This window comes from Nycticebus coucang, chromosome 10, assembly GCF_027406575.1.
Source record: "Nycticebus coucang isolate mNycCou1 chromosome 10, mNycCou1.pri, whole genome shotgun sequence".
In the NCBI taxonomy this organism is placed as follows: domain Eukaryota; kingdom Metazoa; phylum Chordata; class Mammalia; order Primates; family Lorisidae; genus Nycticebus; species Nycticebus coucang.
Window position 1 is genome coordinate 92,173,302 of NC_069789.1, and position 26,766 is coordinate 92,200,067.

At 37.1% G+C, this 26,766-nt stretch overlaps 1 protein-coding gene across 3 annotated transcripts in view; it reads left to right on the plus strand.

Moving 5' to 3' along the window:
- NME7 (NME/NM23 family member 7) overlaps positions 1-26,766 on the plus strand; it is a 182,861-nt gene that overhangs the window by 38,752 nt on the left and 117,343 nt on the right. For all 3 annotated transcript variants that reach the window (XM_053604197.1, XM_053604198.1, XM_053604199.1), the window contains exons 2-4: positions 4,200-4,307; positions 5,099-5,265; positions 19,805-19,915. In XM_053604197.1, coding sequence (XP_053460172.1) covers positions 4,200-4,307; positions 5,099-5,265; positions 19,805-19,915 — 386 coding nt within the window. The remainder of the gene's footprint in view (positions 1-4,199; positions 4,308-5,098; positions 5,266-19,804; positions 19,916-26,766) is intronic.

Here is a 26,766-nt window from a genome sequence, read left to right on the forward strand (position 1 = left end):
GCTGTTTTCTTATGTATAAATTATATTTAAAATATTCAAAAGAGGAAACCTTCGCTTCTTTAAGAAACATCTTTTTATGCAATGTATTCTTTAAATGTTCTTCATAAAGTACTTCAAAGTACTTTCTATAGAAACAGAAATCTTCACACACACACAGAGGGAATGAATGATTTTCCATGTAATCACTGGGCAGTGACATTCTTAACATCTGTGGCCAAAACCCTCCAAGTATCCCTGTGTGCTACTAAAGTGGTAGTTTATCCTATTTGAGTTGGTCTTGGAAGCCTGATGATTTGGGAAGATCTGAGTCGTGGGAAGCAAGCTTCCAGTTCTGGCTCAGTTATTCACTAGCTCTGTGATTTTATGCTAGTCATTTGTATGCTCTGGAAATAATTTTCTTTATCTATAAAATGAAGGAGTCAAATAAAATGGTATCCATCTTTGATATCATTTGAAAGTAAATCAGTTTCATAGTAGGGCTGAGTACATTGGATACTTTTTCTCCATTCTTGAGATACTTTACTAAGAAGAATATGTTCCAGCTCCATCCACGTGAACATGAAAGAGGTAAAGTCTCCATCTTTTTTTAAGGCTGCATAATATTCCATGGTGTACATATACCACAATTTATTAATCTATTCGTGGATCAATGGGCACTTGGGCTTTTTCTATGACTTAGCGATTATGAATTGGGCTACAATAAACGTTCTGGTACAAATATCTTTGTTATAATGTGATTTTTGGTCTTTTGGTTATATACCTAGTAGAGGAATTATAGGATTGAATGGCAGATCTATTTTTAGATCTCTAAGTGTTCTCCAAACATCTTTCCAAAAGGAATGTATTAATTTGCATTTCCACCAGCTAGTGTAGAAATGTTCCCTTTTCTCCACATCCATGCCAACATCTCTGGTCTTGGGATTTTGTGATATGGGCTAATCTTACTGGAGTTAGATGATATCTCAAAGTAGTTTTGATTTGCATTTCTCTGATGATTAAGGATGATGAGCATTTTTTCATATGTCTGTAGGCTGTGCACCTGTCTTCTTCAGAGAAGTTTCTCTTCAAGTCCCTTGCCCAGCCTGCGATGGGATCACTTGTTCTTAATGCAGTTACAACCTAAGAATATGGGGAAGGGGGAAAGGGAGGGAAGGGAGGGGGAACGATGGGCGGAGAGAGGGTGATTGGTGGGATTACACCTATCGTGCATCTTACAAGGCTACATGTAAAACTTAGTAAATGTAGAATATAAATGTCTTAACACAGTAACTAAGAAAATGCCAGGAAGGCTTTGTTAACCAGTGTGATGAAAATATGTCGAATGGTGTATAAAACCAGTGTATGGTGCCCCATGATCACGTTAATGTACACAGCTATGATTTAATAATGAAAGAAAAAGAAAGTAAAAAAGAGGAATTAAATTCTTTTCTAGACTTAGCTTAACAAAGTTATAAAGTAAAACTTAAAATTTTGAAGGCAACTTTGGGCTGGGAGGTGTGTGTGTGTATGCGTGCATGTGTTTCAGGCAGGTATTTGAGAGACCTTCCTAATCCCAGCTCTTCTGGAGGCTAAGGCTGGAGATGGCTTGAGCTCAGGACTTTGAGATTACAGTGAGCTATGATCACACTACTGCGCTACAGTGTAGGTGGCAGAGTGAGACCCTGTCTCCAACCTGAAGGGGATGTTTTGTGCCAAGTCCAGAAGCACCATTGTTACATATCCCAGATATTCCTCTTAGCTCTAGGAAATAAGCAAAGTTTTTACTGGAGAGGTAAATCAGAAGTGAAATTTAAATCAAGTTTGAACTCAATTTGTGCTTGGAGTAATAACCTTTTCTCTTGAGGAGAGTAACCTTTTCTCTTGAGGAAACAGTCCTAGCGTGGGAGTTAGTTTCCAAAAGCAGCACTGGGCAAGCACAGGTTTGACCTCACTTTTTTGCCATCTTCTCTACCCCTTGACAGGCTTTCTCTGCCTGCACCTGGGCCTCTCAGTCTCCCGCCTCTTCACTTGATTCTTATCACATGTCCTTGGGAGTAAAGCAACACAGAATGTTGAGCTCACCTCAGGGGGCTTCCTGTCTTTCTGCCCCTTGGATCCTCATATCCTGGCTGCCTTAGAAGCTCTCCAGTGTCTTCAATATCTTACTTTTCTAGTTGTTCTTGGGAAGTTTCTTTGGATTGTTGTAAGCCACTTTATCATACAAAAGCAGAAGTTCCTAAGTTTATTTTCTTTGTATTAAAACTTCTTTGGATAGCGTATTATGCAAAGTTCTGCTGCTTTATTCAGAATTAAAGGGTGTGATTAGCAAGTTTGGTGGTTAAGCCACGTGGATAAATGAAAATACCAAGTTTCATTGGTTTTTCATTTTCCTTAGTTAGATACATCAGTTCTTCCATTTTGTAATTTTATTTATTTTAGTGAAGGCAATATTTCAATTATGTATTTCAACAAATATTTTATTGTAGATAGTAAAAAATTTTGTTTAAAATTCCTAATATTTAATTTTTTTATTAAAAGGAAAGTACAGTACTAGAATGCACAGTGAAACCTAAATTCAAAAGAGCTGTATTGTTATAATCAATATGAAAAACAATATGAAGAAAGGCTTTCACAAATGTCATAGTATGTCTCTTATTTTACGTGTATTTTTCTCTTGACTAAGAAGTATTGTTTAAGTGTGTCTTTTTGGATAACTATGGGATAAATAAAACAGTGTCTTAAAAATTATTCATCTGCTTGACATCTGTTGCTCAGTGGTTAGGGCACTGGCCGTGTACACCAGGGCTAGTGAGTTCGAACCCAGCCTGGGCCTGCTAAACAAACAAACAACAATAACAACAACAACAAAATAGCTGGGTATTGTGTCAGGCATCTGTAGTCCCAGCCACTAGGGAGGTGGAGGCAAGAGAATCTTGTGGGCCTGAGTTTGAGGTTGCTGTGAGCTATGATTTTATAGTACTCTATAGAGGATAACAAAGTGAGGCTCTGTGTCAAAAAAAAAATTATTCATCTATGGTATAATTTATGAATAAACTCATAAACATAACTAGACATACAACTTCTACCATACTATCTAAAATAAAAAAAATATATATTTTTTTGAGACATTCTTACTATGTTGCCCTCAATACAATGCTGTGGCATAACAGCTCAGCAATCTCAAACTCTTTGGCTTAAGTGATTCTCTTGCCTCAGCTCCCCAAGTAGCTGGAACTACAGGCTCCCGCCACAATACCCGGCTATTTTTTTGTTACAGTTGTTTTATTTTTAGCTGGCCCGGGCCAGTTTGAACCTACCAGTCTAGGTGTATGTGGCTGGTGCCGAACCTATAAATCAATTATTAACAGAAAAAAGAACCCCCAAATATGCTTAACCAGAGTATCAGGTGACAAATCCAGAATCAACAACAAAACTCCTACATTCTCTTCCTTATATCTTCATTTGCTTATTGTAATGAAAGACCTTTCAAGCTGGGGTAGTTTTACTAACCTATATAATGAGAAATCCTATTGGTTAGTCAAGGGCCAATATTTGACTTTTTTTTTTTTTTCATTTTATTATCTGTGGTACCCATAAAAATGTAACTTGGAGACCTCCAACTACAGGAAGTTTAAATGACCAAGGTTCTCAGCTACTGTGCTCTGAAATCTGCTGTTGCTTGCTTAGGACTTGCCAAGGGCTGTGACTGAGAGGAGCAGGGATTCTAAATCTGCCCTGGCTGTCCTTGGGAGTCCTGGCACACCTCTGCTGGCTACCTGGCTCCAGCACTCCCTGACGGGCTTGCTAAACCATCCTTAGGTGGTGTAGCAATCCAAGATTAATTAATTAATTTCATATTAATTTATTGATAATATCTTTGTATGTAAACTTTCAGAAGGACTTTGAATTGTTACAGTAGTCAGACCAGGAGCTCAGGTTCTTAAAAAATATTAATTTACTGAGGATGATTGTATGGCTATGATGTATTAAACAATTCATAAACCTTTAAGATATCTAAGGTTATTTAATGAGAAATTAAAAAGAAGTGTTTCTGAGGATGTGTTGAAAACTAATATTTTGTTGAAAAGCAGAAAAATCAATACAATGGGTCCAAATTTGTTTTTTGCAAATGTTTGGTAATTCTTGCTTTCATTTTGTAGGACTTACGTAAGAGTCCTTATTCTATGTTAATGTTAATTTTTTTTTGTCTTTCTTTGCAGAATCATAGTGAAAGATTTGTTTTCATTGCAGAATGGTATGATCCAAATGCTTCACTTCTTCGACGTTATGAACTTTTATTTTACCCAGGAGATGGATCTATTGAAATGGTAAATGAGCCTTGCTTTTCTTGAATGTTGGCAAAGGGGGTGATTAGGAGATAGGGAGAGAAATAGGATTGCCTTTTATATAATTACTTTTAAAAATACATTTATATATATGAATGCTTTTTTTGTTCATTATAATTCTAATATAAGAAGATAACTTTGTGCCTTTATTTTTAATGTCAAAAACAGACATTTTTGGGGTGAGAAAACTGAAGTGGGGTTTTTCATATTGTAGATTAAGCAATAATTGATAAATTTTTATAGGTAAAGATTATGCTCATAAATAGGGTGGCCATAAAGTTCGTGTGTAAATTGTATACCTGAATATAGATATATCTGTATATCACCATTATTACTGCAAGAGGTCAAATTGAAGAGGATTATACTAAAAGAAGCTTATTTATTTGTGTCCATTCATTGGCAACACTTTTAACAAATAGATCTATTTGTTGTTGGGATTTTGTATACACAAGAAAGCAGAAATTTGGGTGTATGACTTTCTTTGGGATTGCATAGGCACTAATTTGCTGAAATAATCTGGCAATAAAAAATCTTTCTATTCAGGATTTAAATATTAAATTTCTAATAAGCTTTTATGTTAGATTTGTTTAATTGGATTAGATTAAGAAATAGATTAGATTAATATTAAAAAATTACGGTTTGTATTTGTAGAAAAAAGGAATGTAATGTAATCTACCTCTGGGAAGATAGAATTAAGGACTATTTCTACTTTATAATCAGATGAATATTCCTTATTGATTACTTTTTGTTTATTGTATTGTTTTTGGTTCTAGCATGATGTAAAGAATCATCGTACCTTTTTAAAGAGGACCAAATATGACAACCTGCACTTGGAAGATTTATATATAGGCAACAAAGTGAATGTCTTTTCCCGACAACTGGTGTTAGTTGACTATGGGGATCAATATACAGCTCGTCAACTGGGCAGTCGGAAAGAAAAGTAAGAAACAAATTATATAATCTTTTTTTCATTTGACTTTGCACCCAAAGCAGTCTGAATAACAATGGGACAATTTAACCATAGGAGAGTGGACAGATAGTACTTGGAGAATGGTTGTTCTCATTCTGTCTCTTTTTTCTCTGATTTTTTAATTGAAATATCATAATTGTACATGTCTTCATTCTGTCTTAATTCATTTATATTTCCTGTGGCACTTAGTTCATCTCCTCCCACATGGCAAGCACCTAGTCTGTATTAGCTGAATGAATTAATGAATATAATTTAAAATTTATTATCTACTCTTCCCTTTTTCCATTTCCTCCCTATTTTTGAATGAGTGAGGACCTTCGATCTAGTTGCAAGGAAGTTTTTGTCTAGATTGTTTATAACTGATGTTGTCTACTCTTGAGCATTATTCACAGACATTTGTGTCCAATAAATGTTGACTGATCAGTTGAAGAAAAAGACATTGTGAGTGTTATTAAAAAAAAAAGAAAGCAATTTATCTATCTTGTTCACAACTGTAGTGATACCTCCAATAGTAAGTTAGTTACAGGGTGTGGCCCACAAAATTTTTTAAACGAATGAATGAGTTTACATCATTGAAAATGTCTGGAGGTATGGTAGCTCTGGAGGAGGAGCTTCCCCCTGGCTGGCATTCCTGCTTTCTTCTCTCCCTCTCATCGCTAGTGGCTCTCCTGTGAAGTAGAGAAGTACAGCTTGGTGCCCTCCGTGTGTGATCTCTTGTATTTGTCAGAGCTACACTTGCCATTCTGACTTTTTCTTTTTCTCTGTTTCTATTTAAAGAGAAAACAAGTTGGGGATGCAGCAGAAAATTATGTTATAGAAAATAAAGACTATTGATCTGAACATCAATTTTTACTATTATCAAAATGACATTTTATTTTCAATCTTTATAATTATGACTTTCATCTTTCTGAGAATTAACTATATTTGAAATGAGGTTTTAATTCCTTTGTCGTCATTCTTGGCTGTAATTTCTGTGGCCGACATTTTGTGTGATTTTAGGAAATACTTTGCAGGTATAGAGGAATTGTTGCTGTAATTACAAAGAGGGATCATTGGTGGATATGTGTAAGATATATATGTATAAAAGCTATATGTATAAAAATCTACAAAAATTATCAGTACAACTATTTTTGAGGTCTACCACCCAGATAACTAGCTCTTTGCCTAACGTCTGAATCACCTCCATGGGATTATGATATCCTTTCTGTGCCTTCTCTAGCCTTTCTTTATAAGCCTTTTATAATTCTTGACGTGATTTGATGCTCAGTGTGGCATTAATACACAGGTGGTGATGGTTAAGAAGGTAGTGAATACCTCATAAAAAAGGAAGGACAAAGATTCCCAGGATAACTGTGAAATATGAAAAAAAAATTAGGATATCAAATAAATAGAAATATTTTATTGTTATGAGATCTTATGGTAAAAGTGTGTGGGATTAAGGAAATGCCAACCATACAGCTTTTACTTATGATTAATAAATATTAATATATTTATAAATGACAATAAATAAATTTATATATTTATAAATTTCATTTATAAATATATTAATATTTATTATTATAATATCATTCATAAATATATTATAATTTATAAATATATAATAAAAATATAGATATATAGCTTTCATTTATGGAGCACATGCTATGTGCCAGTTGTTATGATAGGCACATTATATACATTTCAGTACAAGATCACTTCAAATTTCATTTGAACTATCAAAGTTAATGAATTAGGAAGTCAAAATCAATAGTCTGATTCAATCAAAATAAAGAAACAGCAGTAACAATTATAATTTAAATGTTGTTGTTCTGATTTATCTGAAGTAAATGTTGCTAAATCTGTTTTATAGAATGGGTAAGTAACTTGGTCATAGTCGTACAACTAGAAAAGTAAAAGGAAAACAGCAAGTCCTATTGTGTTTTCCTCTAAAATCTATTCTCTTTCTACTAAACTTCTCATTAATTGTTCTGGCAAATGCTACTGAATGGGACTGATTTTAAAACAGAAAGAAAATAAGAATTCTATTGTAATACGAAGACAAATTTGAAATATTGGGGCTTTATTAATATTGTTCCTGAAAATATATGCAGTGTTATATATTTTGTTGACATAAATTATTTCAGTGTTTTCTCTTTGATTCTTTCCTAACTGCATATGGGTTAGTAAATCTAGCAATGTTTTAGATGATTTGAATAAACTTCTTTTGAATTCAACAGTTTCAAAGATATATTGTTTTATTTAAACGCCAAAAGGTAAGCATATGGAAATGTATGTGTATATCTATTAGGGTCCCATAGAAACAACTCCGTGTAATATAGTTAGTTGTAATTTAGTCTATTTCTCAGTTTTATATAGTGTCAAAGAGAATTTATGGACTAAGTAAATTTATGAACTAACTACATAGTCCTTTCTTTCTGGAGTAAAGCCTGTTTTCAGGAGGACTGGTGAACTTGATCTCCATGGAGCCTGTCAACTAATTGGGAGGTAATTATCTAGATAATATAATTTAATTAGGCTCACAAGCTGGCCTCAACATTCCAATTCCCATTGACTGTAAAAGTCTGACTTTGAGTCACACTTCTAGCCTCTCTTCTGTCATTCCTCTCTTCTGGAATGTCTCAACATTCCAATTCCCATTGACTGTAAAAGTCTGACTTTGAGTCACACTTCTAGCCTCTCTTCTGACTTTTTAATATAGCCCAGTAAATTCAACTATTTGTTTAACCCAAACATAACTTGCTCATAAGTTTTTTTTTTTTATTAAGTCATATACACATAGATCATGAATATATTTATGGATATGTGGGGTACAGTGTGTTGATTTTTTTTGTACAATTTGATGTGCTTATATCAAACTAAATAATATAGCTTTTGCCTGTAATAACTGACCCAGCAGAAGACCCCTCTGTCTCATCCTGAGTCCCAACACATCTCAACCTCCCACCGCCAGCAAAATCTGGGAACAGGTTTCAGAATAAAATAAGGAAGTTCCCCGAGTTCCCAAAACTCCTAGCTACAGGTAAAACAATGGTGAAAGCTTACTTAAGCCAAGTTTCCCAAGCCAAGTTTCCCAAGCTATTCCCATGGCAACGGCCACGATGTAACCCCCTGAGCCAACTGTAGCCCTGCCCCGAGCTAACCATCATGTTCTGCTTCTGTGTTTGTTTGCTTGCTTGCCACACAGCACAAAAAGGGGTATAAAAATCAGCCTGCACTGCACTTTGGGACCGCCTGCCCTTTAAGGCAGCGGTCCCCTGTGTAGGTGTAATAAATCACCATCTGAGTTATACCTGAAGTGGGGTCCGAGTTTTTCTTACAGGTGGCAATGGGTACAATATTTTTGGAGGCCCCATTGAGATTACTACCCCTGAACCCTCACCTAGGCCCGCTGCCAGAAGGCTCCGGGGGAAGGCCTTGGAGAGACGTTTCTCTGCCCCAGAGTCCTCGGACATGTGGAGCCAGGACACAGGTCTCCAAAACTTCTGAATTGGTGATTAATCAGTGACACCCATGTCAGTTTTGTAAAATCTGTCTGTTCTTTAGAGATTTTGGGGAGGGACCATCAGCCCTGTTAAGTCTTTTGACCTTTGGAGGTAAGAAGATGCTGGCTCTATACTTCTGGCTGAGGACTGCAGTTGTCTGGTATCTGGGGATGAGGGAAGGTCATACATGACATTAACTTCCCCTCCCAGGCCCCCACAGGTTGTTGTGGTGGGTCCCTGGTCTGTCTAGGTTTTGGACTCACAGGGGTGAGTCCCTGGTCTGCCATTGGTCTGTCTAGGTTTTGGACTCACAGGGGTGCGTCTCTGGTTTGTCTCAGGTTTTTCCCTGTAGGGCTCATAGAAGGTGGGTCTTCATTTTGTCTGGTTCTTCTCTCCTTTGGACTCACAGGAGTCTCTGGTCTGTTTCAAGTCTGTCTGCATTTTGGACTCACAGGGGTGAGTCTGGTCTGTTTCAAGTCTGTCTGGGTTTTGGACTTACAGGGGTTAGTCTCTGGTCTGTCTCAGGTTTTTTCTTTTAGGACTCACAGAAGGTGGGTCTTTGTTTTGTCTGGTTTTTCTCTTCTTTGAGCTCACAGAGGGTGAGTCCCTGGTCTGTCAGGTTTTCTTCTTTGGGATCACAGAGGGTGAGTCTTTGGTCTGTCCGGTTTCTCTTTAGACTCACAGGGGGTGAGTCCTTGGTAAAATCCCAAGTTTATGTCAGCATTGGTGTATGTGAGTTGTTTGTCAAATTTGTTTTAGCTGTTCCCAATTGTTTGTCAGAATTCCTTTCAAAGATCGGTCAATTCCACATGTGGGTGTCAACATCTCTGTTTTCTTGTTGTCTGTCCAACATTGTAGTGTAAATAACCCACTTGTGGTTGAGACCCTCTCTTTCCAGCAATTAGAGAGTTAACTACAAAGTTTGTTAAAACTATTCCTCTTTTTGATCGCCAAAAAAACTGTGGTTATTATGTTATGAATAATCTTGAGATAAGGTGCTGGCACTCAGCAGAAAACCCAAGGTCAATTACTCATTTAAACCTAAAAAAAAAAAAAAAAGAACAAGAAGAAGAGCAGGTTCTGACAATGAACCTACTTTTATTAACTCTGTCTCTAATGTAAAAGGCAAAATACAATCCCCCATGTCTTCCACAATTTCCTTGCCTCTGGAAAATAGCTACCCTCCCCCACTGTCCATATAGAATCTTAAAGTTGAGTTAAATTAAAAATATTTGTCAGGCAGCGCCTGTGGCTCAAGGAGTAGGGTGCCCATCCCATATGCCGGAGGTGGCGAGTTCAAACCCAGCCCTGGCCAAAAAAATATATATATTTGTCCTGAAACAAAAAAGTTGTATAAAAGAGTGAAAGGCAAGACAAAGGTTAAAAAGGTTTAAAATATTTGTAAAATGTCTGTGCAGGTTAAATAAAACTTATAAAGAAGTTTACATGTAATCCAGTTAGCTATGTATTTCCTTTAACTTACACTGGAAAGATAGCCTGTCTATGAGTATTGCTAACCTAACTCCAAACAGAACAGAAATCAGCCACATGGAACTAAGCAGATTTGTTATAGTTTGAAATATTATTGATTCTTTGTTTTTTGTTTTCTAGAAATCAAGACAACCATTTTCTATCTTTTAAGCTACTGATAGCTTCTCAAATATGTACTTATGAGCAGAATCTGAAATATGTATTTTTTTCTCTCTCCTTAATTTCTCAAAAATTTAAAAGCCATTTGTAAGTATTCTTAATTCCTAACAGTACAATTATTTGCATAAGTTCAATAAGAATCTGTTTTGTTCTATAGAATAATAAAGACACTGGTTAATTTACCAAGGCTTTGTCTGGAATAACATTTCCAGAGGTGTCCAGACTGCACTAAGGAATTGAGGTTGACTTTATAAAGCCAATAAAAATCCCTTTGGAAAACTGGCCAGATATCTGTCAGTAACATTTTCTAATCTGTCGTAAGTAATGAAGGTCGCTTTCTGATGGGTCCGGGAATTTAGATATGCTTGGAGACCCCAAAGGAAGAGGAATTTACCCAATGTATACTGGTATCTAATGGCACAGATAAAACCTGGGCTCATGAAAGGCTTTCAAGAAAAGTCCAGCCTGAGATTCCTTATAAAAGATTCCAACAAAAGCCAATTTTTTAAAAAAGAAGAGCCTAGATGGCTAATAATTATTCTTACTGCACTCTATGCAAATAATCAGACCCAGTATACTAAAGGTACAGTTTATTTTGGCAACTAAGTTAGTTTTACTATATTTTGTTTTTAGTAAAGAGAAAAATTGGAGAGAGAAAAATGGTTCAAAGAGAAAAAAAGGCTGTGACGCACCTTGTCTGTAATGTCAACTCATAAATTGAGACGTAACTTTTACTAAACTAATCTGTTAAATGAGGCTAAGAGACTGGTCAAAGAGTATGGAATTGTATACAGTAGTAACAAAGATTGCCTGTTGGCTACACTGGAAAATTTGTGCAGTATTAAATGTTATCTACTATGTCTATAATTTCCCAGTAAATGGTGTAACTGTAACACTGCATCCTACTGTGCCTAATTCGTATGCTCTGCTAAGTCTGCTGCTGGCAGAAGCCAAGTGGCCCACTAGCCTGGACTTAAAGCTGGCTCCGGAGAGCCAGAGTCTGTTTGCTTTCCAGTAGGAAAGAGCAGACATGGAAACTCCGATCCATATACTTAGACCAGGTTGCTATAGAGCAGGGGTCCTCAAACTATGGCCCGCGGGCCACATGCAGCAGTGTGACTGTATTTGTTCCCATTTCTTTCTTTCTTTTTTTTTTTTTTTACTTTAAAATAAGATATGTGCAGTGTGCATAGGAATTTGTTCATAGTTTTTTTTTTAAACTATAGTCCGGCCCTCCAACAGTCTGAGGGACAGTGAACTGGCCCCCTGTTTAAAAAGTTTGAGGACCCCCGCCATAGAGGTTCAAAACACCTATGATTTTTGGAGAAGCACTTGCTCCTGACGTCCAGAAAATGTGTGCTGCTCCAATATGTCAATGACCTCCTTTTAGGACACCCTATGCAAGAGGACTGCTCCTGAGGCATAGACTGTCTTTTATGACATCTAGAGACAGTCAACATGCCCTGCTCCAGCCACATACTGAAAGCTGGCTGGTCAATGCATGGCTGAAGCCTGAAGAAACTCATTGAGTGACTTGTCTTAATTGGACTTTTGGATTTGGGAAAAAGGGGGGAAATGTCACAGGGAAAAGTAAGGCCTGAGTAGAGAACCCAAGAAAAGTCATTGAAAGAGGGGCCGTGCCTTGGAAAGTGCTGTGGTTCAGACAGTCTGGTGAGCTCTAGATGGCCCTTGAAAATATGAGAGAGAAAGTGCAAATCTCAGACTAGATGAGGCTGTATCTCTAAGCTCACTTAAGCCTAAAAAAATGAGAGTTCCTCACCCAGCCCTGAATAAAAAATTATCAACCCCTTCCCAGTGACACAAATGAATCAATGATTTGATTCCCATAAAGACCAGTGGGGAATGTAATAACTGACCCAGCAAAAGACCCCAAAAGGCCCCTAACTGTCTCAGCCTGAGTCCCCGCACGTCTCAACCTCCCTACCCCCAGCAAAATCCGCGAACAGGTTTCAGAATAGAATAAGGAAGTTCCCTGAGTTCCCAAAACTCCTAGCCACAGGTAAAACAATGGTGAAAGCTTACTCAAGCAAAATTTCCCAAGCCAAGTTTCCCAAACTGTCCCTGTGTCAACAGCCACAATGTAACACCCTGAGCCAACTGTAACCCCGCCCCAGGCTAAACGGTCATGTTCTGCTTCTGTGTTTGTTTGCTTGCTTGCCACATAGCACAAAAAGGGGTATAAAAATCAGCCTGCACTGCACTTCAGGGCTGCATGCCCTTTAGGGCAGCAGTCCCCTGTGCAGGTGTAATAAATCACCATCTGATTTAAACCTGAAGTGGGGTCTGAGTTTTTATTACAGGTGGCAATGGGTACAATATGCCTCATTTACTTGATTATTGTGTTAAGACATTTATGTTCTACACTTTCTATGTAGCATATTGCAAGAGTAAAAGTCATAAGTTTTTTGTTTGTTTTGGCCAGCATCAGGTTTGAACCCGCCACCTCTGGTATATGGGGCCGGTGCCCTACTCCTTTATTTTAAAGTGAAATCATACTTTATTTTTTAGACGTATATAGTTATGGATGAACATATAGTTTCTGAGATTAGAATTTGATTCATATGAACTATTTACATTTTTGTGTTTGAAAATTTGGTAATGTCATCAGAAATCTATTGAAAGAAATTTTATTGAGAGAAAAATATTATAAAATCTTGACTATTTTGACTTTAAAACAGGGTTCAGGTATATGCTTAAGCAGGATTTTAATATTGGGATATAAGGTACAAATGATTTAAAAGACATTACAATTAATAAATGTCAACTGGAATAAATGAAGTTTAGAATACTTGGGGGACTTTTCCTTTCTCCTCGCCTGGTTGCCATGGCACTGCACCCCCAGGTTTTGTCTCTATGTCTCTGGCTATTTCTTCTCAGAATCATTTTGACTCCTAGTGTTCCCTAGAGTCTGGCATGTGGTCCGTTTTTCTCATTCTGTGTACTCCCTTGAATTCCAACTATATGTCCCTTTTCAAATTTGTATCATCAGTCCAGCTGCAAAACCATATGTTCTGCTTTAGTCTGGACCTTTCCACCTGGATTCCTCATAGGCACTTAAAAATATCAAATCTAGGGTGGCGCCTGTGGCTCAGTGAGTAGGGCGCTGGCCCCATATACCGAGGGTGGCGGGTTCAAACCCAGCCCCGGCTGAACTGCAACCAAGAAATAACCGGGCGTTATGGCGGGCGCCTGTAGTCCCAGCTGCTCGGGAGGCTGAGGCAGGAGAATCACAGAAGCCCAAGAGCTAGAGGTTGCTGTGAGTCCTGTGACATCATGGCACTCTACTGAAGGTGGTAAAGTGAGACTCTGTCTCTACAAAAAAAAAAAAAAATCAAATCTAAAGTTGGATTAATTCACTTTCATTGAAAACCTGTTGCTTTTGTATTTATTAGCACCACACTCACCTAATCATAGACTTCAAAAATTGGAAGCTCTCTCCAAGTTCATCTTTTGTGTATTCCTACTACAGATGGCAACCTAATCTTATCAATTTTCTTACTTCTTTCAAAAATCTCTCTTATTTCTCTATCCTTCATATCACATGTACCTTAAGCTAGCTTCTGATCATCTCTTAAGCTCAACTAGTCTCCATTCTCCTTTCCAAATTGTCAACTTATGGAGAACTGACACGAGACTCAGAGGTGGATTAAAACAAAGTTTCTTATTTTTCTTTTTTTAGTTTATACCCTGTTTCTATCCTCCTACATTCTTTTTAAGGTGAGAACATTGGTGTTTCCTTTTCTTTATTTTTTTCTTGTATTCATTTTAATTTCAAAATATTACAGGATACAAACGTTTTTGGTTTGGTGGACCAAAAATATGGATTGGTTTTGCAATGCTTGAGTCAGGGCTGTAAGTGTGCCCATTACCCAGATAATCTTCGTTGTACTCCTTAGGTGAGTTTTTTACCCATCCCCTCTACTCCCTTCCCATCCCCTCTGCTTGATTTCCAGTGAGTTTTACATCCCTTTGTATACATATGCGCTCATCAGATATTTCCAATATAATAGCAAGTATGTGTCGTGTCTGTCTTTCCATCCTTTGGATACTTAGGAAAATGGTCTCCAGTTCCATCCAAATTATTGCAAAAGACATTAAGTTCATTCTTTTTTATAACTGAATAGTGTTCCCTGGTATACATATACCTCATTTTGTCAATCTATCCATAAATTGATGGACACTTGGATTGATCGAACATCTTCACAATTCTGAATTATAGTGCAATAAACATTTGCATGCTGGTGTCTTTTTGTAAAATGATTTATTTTCCTGTGGATAAATACCCAGTAGTAGGATTACTGGATTGAATGGTAGGTCTATTTTTAGCTCTTTGAGGAATCTTCATATTGTTTTCCATAGAGGTTGTACTTTTTTTTTTTTTTTTTTTTGTAGAGACAGAGTCTCACTGTACTGCCCTTGGTAGAGTGCTGTGGTGTCACACGGCTCACAGCAACCTCTAACTCTTGGGCTTACGCGATTCTCTTGCCTCAGCCTCCTGAGCAGCTGGGACTACAGGCGCCCGCCACAACGCCCGGCTATTTTTTTTGTTGTTGCAGTTTGGCTGGGGCTGGGTTTGAACCCACCACCCTCGGCATATGGGGCCGGTGCCCTACTCACTGAGCCACAGGTGCCGCCCTGAGGTTGTACTTTTTAATAATTCACAATCCCAACATCAGTGTATAAGCATTCCTTTCACAGGATGCTGGCCAAAATATTAATTTTCCTTAGGCTCTCTGGTAAAAGCTATGTTTCTTCCTATTCCTACTTCTTTCTTCTTTATCCCTACCCTCACCCTTTTGCTGATCTGGAACTTGGGGAGAGATGGCTCTGCAGAGTAAACCTGGAGAGTATACTTGTCCAGGGGTCTCTGCCTGTGTCCTAGCCTAAGAAACAGAGGAAAAAAGAGCACTAGAGATACAGGCTTCTGTGCAGGTGCTAGACTCTGACCCAGGTGTGCTTCACATGTGGAAGCAGGAAAACAGTAGCCTATGCCCCCTGGAGGGCCTGCAGTCTGAGAAAAGAGGCAAGGCCAATATGACCAACAACTCTTAAATGTGACCAGATGAGGAGCAAATGGAGGGAATGGAGAAGGGGGTGCCCTCTCCTAGGATTGGAGTAGAAATCACTTTACTCCTGAGGAGCAAGTGTATGCATTCCTGGTTGTTCTCTCTCTGTGTTTTATACCTTTAGGCCAGCTAGCCTGACAAGCTAAGTAGACTAAGTCTGCTTCTCAGGGGAGAACAGCAAAATATTAGTTTGATCTTGCTCTCACCTTTGGAAAACAAACCACCTCCTCAATAACAATTATTACTGTTACTTTGTATATTGTCGTAGGACCAGTGGTGACCAGTTTAAGTTTTGGTACCTTAACACATTGGAGAAAGACCTTGGTTCAGTTGCCAAGGTTTTGCTAAAATACTTACCCCTCAGTCCTTTTCTCATCTTTACTTATCTGTGGTATCATTGTCCAAAATGGCTTACTATCAATTATATGATACCCTCAATACCAGCATAAATGTCTCCCAATTTATGCAATGGAAAGCACCTTCCTATTATTACATTCCCAGGGAGAAATTAAGATTCTTTTTTCTATAAAAGAAAATCAAATTCTGCCTTTCCAGTTGTGTAATTCTCACTCAGGTGGTTCTTGGTTACTTAACAGATGTGAGTTGAATTTCCTTTTTCAGCTCCTTACAGAGCCATCTTTCCCTAAGAAGGGTTTGATTGATTATCTATTTGGATTAATTAATGTCTTTTGCCATCTCTTTTAGCCTTGGCTTTTTATGCTTTAGATATGTATGTATCTCACAAACAACAATAGTTCTTTTTTAAAAAAATTCAATCTGAAAACCTCTAGATTTTCACTGGTGAAGTTGGTAGATATATACTTACATATGCTATAATTATTGGTATTATTGTACGTATTTCTAATATTTTACTGTTTTTTCCTGCATTTCTATTTTTCTTGTCTTTTAAAAAATTAAGTGAGATATTTTTCTTCTGTTTTTTTTCCTCTCTGTAGTTTTCTATTGATACCATAACAAATTACCATAAATTCAGTCAGTCACTTAAACAATATAAAGTTGTTATCTTACAGTTCCATAGGTCAGAAGTCCAGAATAGGACTCACCAGGAGATCAAGGTGTTGGTATGGCTGTATTGCTTTCTGGAAGCTTTAGGGGAGAATCCATTTCTTTGCCTTTTCCAGGTTCTTGAAGCCACCCACATTCTTGGCATGTGCCCCCCTCCTTCATCTTCAAAGCCAGCTATAGCAGGCTGAGTCCTTCTCAGACAGACAGCTTTCTGGTTCTCACAGCAAGGAAAGATCTCTGATTTTTAAGGGCTCATGTGATTAGATTGGACCCTTGGGAGTAATCCAGAATAATCTCCACCATTTTAAGATCTAGAATCTTAATTACATCTGCAAAGTCCCTTTTGCCTTGTAAAGTAATGTATTTATAGGTTTCATGGAAATATTGTCTAATGCTAAGTCAGTGATAAATCATGATTTTTTGCTTTCTTTTGAGAGTATCTCATGTTGCTTCTATAGTACTTGCCTCAGTTCAGGGAAGGGGATTACAGAGGTAGGTTGTTACATTGATGGCCTCCAGTGAATCACCCTTCCTGGTATCCATGTTCTTTTCTAGTCTCCTCTCACAATGACTCCGGGCTTGACCATGTGACGTGCATTGGCCAAAGGGACATCAGCAAACATGTATCAAGGGGACTCTTGATAAGTGTGTGCTCACTGGTCTCTATGTGGCTGTTTATGAAGAAGCCTGGTCTAGCCTCCCTAAGGATGGAAGACCACAGAAAGAGGAGCCTAGCTGACACTCTAGATCAGTGGTTCTCAACCTGTGGGTCACGACCCCTTTGTAACAATGCATGTCAGATATTTATATTATGATACATCACAGTAGCAAAATTATAGTTATGAAGTAGCAATGAAAATAATTTTATGGGGCAGCACCTATGGCTCAAGGAGTAGGGCGCTGGCCCCATATACCAGAGATAGTGGGTTCAAACCTGGCCCCGGCCAAAAACTGCAAAAATAAATAAATAAATAAAATAAAGTTTAAAAAAAAAAAGAAAGAAAATAATTGTATGGTTGGGGGTCACCACAACATGAGAAACTGTATTAAAGGGTCACAGCATTAGGAGGCATTAGGAAGGTTGAGAACCACTGCTCTAGATGAATGTAACTGTATGAAGGATCCCAGGTGAAACCACTACCCAGCCAACCTACACAACCTTGAGAAATTGTTGTTTTAAGCCAGCGTATGTATATTGGAGTGGTTTGTTATTCATCAATAAATAACAAAGGCACTCTTAATATATTTTTGTGGCCCTTTTGTTTCCTTATGTGCTGTCTTTATACTTTTAAATAACACATGATTCCTGATGTCTTATTTCCCCTCTGAAATACATTTAATTATTATCTTGAACAATTAAGCAGTAAAGACATGACAGAGGAATTTATTTAATGTAATTAATTGTGTAATCAACCTGTTCTCCCCTGTAGGCATTTAAAGAGAAAAGGAAATTGTATTTTAAAGTAAGTTCTGTCGACTTTGGACTTTTCCTTCTTTCTTTCTTTCTTTTCTTTTTTTGAGACAGAGTTTCACTTTTGTCACCCTCAATAGATGAGGGTGGCATCACAGCTCACAGTTCACAGCAACCTCAAACTCTTGGGCTCAAGAGATCCTCTTGCCTCACCCTCCTAAGTAGCCTGGACTATAGGTACCTGCCACAGTGCCTACCTAGGTTTTAGAGACAGGGTTCTCACTTTTGATCAGGCTGGTCTTAAACTCCTGAGCTCAAGCAATCCACCCATCTTGGCCTCCCAGATTGCTAGGATTACAGGCATGAGCCTCCGTGCCTGGCCTAGCTTTGGACTTTTCACATTGCATCTTGTTTCCAGAAACTGATGATTACTACTATGTTTTATATTTTCTTTCTTTTTTTTTTTTTTGCATTTTTTTTTTGCAATTTGAACCCACCATCTCTGGTATATGGGGCCAGCACCCTACTCCTTTGAGCTACAGGCACCATCCTATGTTTTATATTTTCTTTAAGAGCTATGGTTAATGAACTATTCTTTTAGAGTGTAGCATAGATAATTTATAGATCAGTTTGGCTAGTGATGTTTAAATAATGTAAACTAAAAAAAGTTTTAACTGTACATGTATTTTCTATGCTACCCACATAATATAAAGTAATATAAGTAACTCATTTGTTTCAAATTAAAGAAAAAGATTATCTGGTATAATTTGTAATAAACAGAGTAAAAGGAATGATTTCTTTTGTAATTTACAGTTTTAAATCTCAGCCATAAGTTATTGTAAGTAAGAACATTTAAGTTATATTTTCAGCTATGTTTGTCTTGTCAGTGAACAAAGCCAACTATGAAAAGGCCAACTGTTCTCCTTTTATGGATTTCTTGAATTAATGCCAATGTTGGCGAACAATTAGAAATACAGAAGAGAAAGTGGTAGTAATTCCTTCTCCAAGTAATCTGGGTTTTATCTTGCATTTGCAAATATTATTCTTGACAATTTGATGATGATACCCCTTTTTAATAATAGTAATGTTATTTGTGATGTAGAAGGAGCATAGACATGGGAGTCTGGTAAGTTGGGTGTTTTGTCTTAGACATGCTACTGACCAGCCGGGTGATGTAGGGCATGGTCCCTTACATACTTGCTTTTCTCATCAGTAAAATGAGAATACTAACATGACCTCCATCTCCAAATTCCTATTATTTCTGAGACTTCGGAAGGGAAAAGTACATTGCTCCAATGTGTCCTCTTGGGAGAAAAGATGATTTTAAAAGTTAGCATGGTGTTTGCTATTCATATACATTCTTGAGTGAGAAAAGATTCGTTTCTTTGTGTATCACCCATGCTATGAATAAAGAGCCAAAAATAATTTATAATTATTTCCAAATCAATGCTGAACTGACTATATAGCATACATGTATGGAAATCTAAGAGAATAAAAACAAGCTATTAATATGTTTAGTATAACTTTTTAGAGATTAGTCCTTTATAAGAAATGTATTCTAAGAAATAGAAAATTTAAATATATATATTTTCTAATATGGGCAGATAAAAATAAAAATTTTGATTTTTTTCTTCAAGTTTGGTATCTAATTTTGATTTACTGGAAAAATATTGTACTTACATAGTATAAGTTTTTAAAATGCATCTTTAATATACTCATATATAATGAATTTCAAAGTTTGATGGTCTAGGATGATTATTAAGGGAACTACCATGGCTTGAGAATTACAAATAAAAGCTGCTGAAGTATTTTTTTATTTTCAAACTTATTTTTTATTTTTTATTTCTTTACAGAACATTAGCCCTGATTAAACCAGATGCAGTCTCAAAGGCTGGAGAAATAATTGACATAATAAACAAAGCTGGGTTTACTGTAACCAAACTCAAAATGATGATGATTTCAAGGTAATCTCTTGATCATTTTTAGTCATATAATGTCTAAATTCCTTTTTAAAAAATGATCTTTTATCTTTCATGTCATTGTTGGAAATAAGACGCCACCTACTTAATGGCAAAGAATAGAATAGTAATCTTACCAGAATGAGAACAAGATAACAGGTAATCACAAATAACCACTGAACTGTAAACAATTAGGGGTTGTCAAATTACATATGCCTCATTGAACTATTATCTTTCGTAGCCCCATCTGCTTGTATACACCAATGCTTGATAATTATAATCTCTTGTAAATCATCAAGTATAATGTACTATATAAAAGTCGTAGAGGAAATGAATGTCTGATCATTTCTGTTTAACAAGGGGATGCTATTGTTGAGTTTTCCAAAAGTAGTGTGTTTGGAAGTGTTTACATTTAGCTTCTCTTGATGCATACAGTAGGTAAGTACACCTTATTATTTCTCTGAAAAGCAATTCAACCCATCTGACGAGATCTTTTCTAATGTACTTAGTGAAAATAAGGTTTACATATCCTATTTTGCCCTTTCTGTCATAAAGAAAGTAACTCCAATTCCATGGTAAAACTGTGTTTCTACCTTGGCAATGGAAAGGAAAATATTCACAATATCCAAACAAAGAATAGAGGATGGGGACAACTTTCTCTTTAGTTTTTTTAGAAAGCCTTTGGAAAAAAACACACAAATAATCTTTCCATGATTTTGGACACTCATTTTTTTCAAAAAAATTTATACCAGGTAAGTAAAGTAAAGACTGCAACTTTCCAGAGGATGAAGAAGGGAGATGGGGCATCTAGTAGGGCAGAGGCCTATGGAATGTCACAGTAGCACAGAGTATCTGTAGGGGCAGGAATGTAGCAGTTAGCGGGAGCTAGCTCCTATAGTATCCTTGTGTTTCTCCACTAGGTTTTTGTTTGTTTGTTTGTTTGTTTGCTCATTCGTTCTGTTCAGGTATCTTTCTACTGCTTCAAGAAATCATCAGTTCATGGGTATCTGTTCCATGCGTCAGAAGCGCTTTTGTTTCTGTGAGAGCAGAGACAGTGGATAGCAGTGGGTATTCAGTGAGCTTTGATCTGTCTAGGCCCTAGACACCTTAACAAGATGCCTTCAATTTTACCCCAACAACAGCATATGCTTCATTTTAATATTTCCTCTGTGTAAGATCTCCTTGTTCACGTATTTTCTAGAGAAGTAGGAGGCTGACATTTTAAAGCACAGAGTCTAGAGCCAAGATTGCTTTTGACTGTGCCACTTACGAGGTGTGCTACTCTGAACAGCTCACAACTGTGAGCAGATCAAGAGTTTGCAGATCGAAATACTTATAAAAGTACCTATCTTGTGAAGTTATGAGGGTTACTTGAGTTTTATATCTCCACACCTGTAGTGTTTGATGATTTAGCCACAGACTTCCCTTGATAAAGATACAACTCATTCATCTTAATGTCTTTGTACATGAAGAAAGATGATAGAACCACTTAACACGTCAAGAGCACCATAGGGTACACATTTGCTAAGATTTCTTTGAAAACTTACTAAATACATCCACGCCTTATAAAGGTCTTCATGCTTTAGCGTTGAATTACTCACATACATTTTCATTCACTTGTTGTTATACATTTCCTTTCCCAGTAGTACTCTTACCACACCTCTGACCACCAATCTCTTACCAAGCCCTTTTTACTGGCCCCTCAGGAAGTCACGTTTCATTTTCAACAAACATCCTTTTGTGCAGTGTTTTGCTTGTTTTTCATTTTTTCTAGTTTCAGAATATCAGGGATACACATGTTTTGTTTACTTTTTTTTTGCACAGATTGAGTCAAAGTTATAGATGCACATGTGCCCTTCCCTCAGATAGTGTGCACCATACAGAGTGTGCTACTGCCGCCCCACTCCCTTCTTTCTTTTTATTTCCTTTAGTTGAAATATGACTCTTCTCTAAGGATAGTTGTTTCCTTTAAGCTCTATGGGCTACCCACTCTTGAATATTCCTCATGTAACAGAGTAATGATATAGCATCAGTATTTTAGCTCTTTTCTAAAAGCATCTATTTATCTTCACAAAACCACTCATCCTTGGAAAGTTATACCATTCAACAGTATTGCTATCCACTGGGTCTCATTTCCATCTTTCAGCTCATCAGCTCCACATTGATTGAGGATGTGGGCACTGGTTTACAGCCTCTTTCCACTTCAACTTTTCCTGACAGGATGGCCTCACATCTCTGTGAGTGATCACCCAGGACCCCAGCTCTGTAGACCATTTGCCTCCTCATCTCAATGACCATTACCATCATTTCAATAACCTCTTGCTAAGAACATGTTTTTCTTAAGGTAGGTATTCCTCCAGGTTCTATGCTTATTCTTTTCTTTATAGTTCCCATAGGTAGTCTGGTCTATGGTAGTCTTTATCTATTGCCACATTTCAAATATGTCCCCAGCTCTGACTTCCCTCTGCAACTTTTAGTGTGAATGTGATCCTCGATTCATCCTGCTGCTCCCCCATTCTTCATATATATATTGTTAAGCCTTTTTCTTTCTGTTTGCTATATGTCCATGCGATCCAGTTCCTCCTTATACTTCCTATTACAGCTGCTTCAATTTAGGCTTTTATAGCTTCATGTTCAAGTTCTCACAGCATTAAAATAGTCTATTACTAACTGATTTCTCTACTTTTAGACTGATTCTCTGTTCTTTGATGGGTCATTTCCTACCCCAAGATTGCTCCATGCCAATCTTTATATTGCTATTAGAGTGAGACGTATAAAATGAAACCCTGACCATGTTACCATTCCCTTCCTTAAATCCTTCAGTGGTTCCCAAATCATCTGCAGGAAAAAATGGGCTAGCTCACTGATGGAGTAAACAGGACCCTGAGTTATCTGGCTTTCCTACCTTAATGGGCTCATCATTTGTCACTCCACCAGGGGTGTTAAACCTGTGGCCTTTGGGCCACATGCAGATTATTTGAGAATTGTTTTGCTTGTCTAGGTTGTCAGATATTGGGAAAAGTATGCATGGACTTTTTTTTCTTTGTTCATCAGCTCTTGTTAGTGTTTGTGTATTTAATATGTGGCCCAAGATAACTCTCACTCTTCCAATGTATGGCAGAAAAGAAAAGACTGGACATCCCTCTTAGGGGATACCTAGGCTGCAGTTCTCTGAATATGCTGTGCTTTATCCTCTTGCATAAAATTTTGTTCCGTCTGAATGCTCTGCTTTGTCTTCTGTCCGGTCCTCTCCTGCTCGTCATTCAGGCCTAACTGAAATGTCTAATAGACCTTCATTCAACAAAAAACTGCTTTTGAATTATTCATAGCACCTCATATATTTCTATTACAATAATGGTTGAACCTAGGATTTTTACTCAATATACAAGCTAGCAAATTAGTCTGTTCCTTTTTCGTGGATGCTGCAGAAGACATGAGACTTCTGGGTCAGGAACAAAGGACTCTATCATGGTATAGCAGCAGCACGTGCATCGTGCTTGCTTTTTGTTCGTTCTCCTTGCCTCTATGTCCTATAGGGATAAAATGACAGGCCTGGGTGGATGCTGTGTACACAGTGGATTGCATCGTGAGTGAGGAAGACTGAATTTTCGTTACTAGCTGTTTCATTACCAAGCAATAAACAAGTCTGCTCTTTGTACTAAAGAGATAAATTACCTCATCCCTCAAGGCTATTTGCTGTAAACATAACCGTGAGAAATGGCTAGTATAAAGAGCAGTTAGAATCTTGCATCCTTGGCATACCCAGTAAGTCATGTTGGAGCATGAGAGACCCATGAGGTAGTTTCTCTCAGTGTATAAAACTTTTCTGAAATTATTTGTACAAACATCGGTTCTTTGATCTTCACAATATCTAAAAGGTAGCAGCTAAGTTCTATCTCAATTTGTGTTTTTAGTTCTTGGATTACTGCCTGATTTAAGGTAGCCACTAAAGTAAATATTTCTTGAAAGAGTTAATGAACAGATCCTTGTGAAAGAATGACGAGTTGCCTGATAAAAAACACAACAAAACTGCTGAGTATGGTGACTCATGCTTCTAATCCCTGCACTTTGGAAGGCCGAGGCAGGAGGGTTGCTTGAGGCCAGGAGTTCAAGACCAGCCTAAGCAAAACAGCAAAACCCTGTCTCTATAAGAAAGAAAAATTAGCTGGGCATGATGGTGTATGCCTGAAGTCTCAGCTACTCTAGTGGCTAAGGCAAGAAGATCCCCTGAGCACAGGAGTTCTAGGTTGAAGGGAGCTATGACACCACTGCATTCTAACCTGGGTGACAGGAGACCCTGTCTCAAAAAAAACAAAAACCTTACAATAAAATAATAACAAAGAACTACTCTTGTTAGTGACATATTTGGTTTTTTTTTGCAGTATTTGGCCAGGGCTGGGTTTGAACCCGCCACCTCTGGCCTATGGGGCTGGCACCCTACTCCGTTGAGCCACAGGAGCCGCCTGACATATTTATTAATATCTGTCTCCTTCTCAACTTTTTAATGGAGGAATTAGAATCATAGGAAAGAAATTCATGAGCTCTCATTCTGATTTCAGTGTTAGATTTCAAATAGAGATAATTATGGAATCAGTGACATATTGGAAGAAAATGTTGAAGCACTTTTAGTAATAGGATTTTTTATTCATATTCAAGAATATGATTGTTTTTTCCTTTTTAGTGGGTTAGTTTTTTTGTCATTGAAAAGTTTAGAATTGGTCATTTTAGTACTCTGCTGCTAACTCTTCTAATTTACCCCCCCCACGTGAGTCTTTTAGACATTCAGTTTTACTGCTGTTTAGACTGTATTACAATATGTATAGTATATCAATTTTGTGAATTCTCCTTATCCTCTAGAATTTATTTTTCTGCAGTTGGTAGTAAAAAGAACATAAGCAGTCAGAAATTTGCAGTCAGATTTGGGTTTGAATCTCCTTGTTAAGCTCTTTGACTTGATATAATATTGCTGAGGGGCGGCACCCGTGCCTCAGTGGGTAGGGCACCGGCCCCATATACCGAGGGTGGTGGGTTTGAACCCGTCCCCGGCCAAACTGCAACAAAAAAATAGCTGGGCATTGTGGCAGGCACCTCCCAGCTGCTCTGGAGGCTAAGGCAAGAGAATATCCTAAGCCCAGGAGTTGGAGGTTGCTGTGAGCTGTAACGCCATAGCACTCTACCGGGGGCACTAAAGTGAGACTCTGTCTCTAAAATAAATAAATAAATAAATACATAATAGAAAATATATATATAATCATGCTGAATTTCATTCTTTTTTAAATGTAAAACAAAAGTAATTGTACTTGTTTCAAAATATACAATATGTTTTAGTATATTCAATATGACAATTTAATCGTGGCTATAATTGCCTGGGGAAAAATGTGGGTTTTTTTCTCTTTCCCATGTCTTGGGGCTGAATTTTATTTTCTATACTGGCATAGTATATTTTAATAATCTCTTTATAGCCAAAGTGAATATTTCAGAATATTTGATTAAAATAATCATATGCCTAATATAAATTTCTATATGGATTCATTTTTATATCTATAAAATCTTAAAAATCATTGCATTCCAAATTAGGGCGTAAGCCAGAAATATTTTTTCTTTCTTTTTTTCATTAATTTTCTTTTTTTTTTTTTTTTTTTTTTTTTTTTGTGGTTTTTGGCCGGGGCTGGGTTTGAACCCGCCACCTCCGGCATATGGGACCGGTGCCCTACTCACTGAGCCACAGGCGCCGCCCATTTTTCTTAAACATATACATGTGTTTATTTGGTTTCCACTTTTTGCCTTCACAAAATTAAAAAGTCTTAAAATCTAATAAGAACAATGTTTAAGATAAGGACTAGGAACAAAAACCTCGTAAAGAACGAATGAAGATAAATACATTCAGAAAAGAAACCAGATAATTGCTGCAACGAAATATTGAATAATAATAATAATGCAAAAAAGTAACATTCACATGTCAGATAAGAGTATGTCTATCATAGAATGCTTTGACTCTGAGGTTAAGTATGGAGTCATCAATTAACTTCTTATTTTTTTTTCCAAAGTCTCAAAAAATAGACATGCCAAATATTTATAAATAAAAATAAAAGATAATTTCAAAAAACAAATCATGCCAAATCTTATAGACTATGGAAAAAGAAGAAATACTACAAAATCATTCTACTTCATCTGGATACACCTGATATTAAAATTGGAAAAAATATATTATTATAAAGGGAAATTACAAACATATTTCACTTATAAATGAGGATGCAATATCCTAAACAACATATTAACAAGTTAAATTAAAAATTAATGTTCAAGTAATATACTTTGGTCAAAATTGAATCTAATTTATGAGAATTAGTCACTATTTTCTTTTTTCTTTTCCCTTCCCTCACCCCCTCCCTCCTTCTCTCTCTCCCTTTTCTCCTCTTCCTCCATGCCCCACTGTGTCATTGTCATTGATTGTCCTCACATCAAAGTTGAATACATAGGATTCATGCTTATCCATTCCGTGATGCTTCCCTAAGAGTAAAGTGTTCCACCTCCATCCAGGTTAATACAAATGCTGCAAAATCTCCATTTTTTTAATGGCTGAATAGTAATTCCATGGTATACATATACCACAGCTTGCCAATCCATTCCTGGGTTGAGGGGAATTTAGGCTGTTTCTACATTTTAGTGATTGTAAATCAACTGATGCCACAGAGATACAAGAGGTTATCTCTGAATACTATCAGAAACTTTATGCCCAGAAATTTGACAATGTGAAGGAAATGGATCAATATTTGGAATCACGCCCTCTCCCTAGACCTAGCCCAGATGAAATAGATCTCCTGAACAGACCAATTTCAAGCACTGAGATCAAAGAA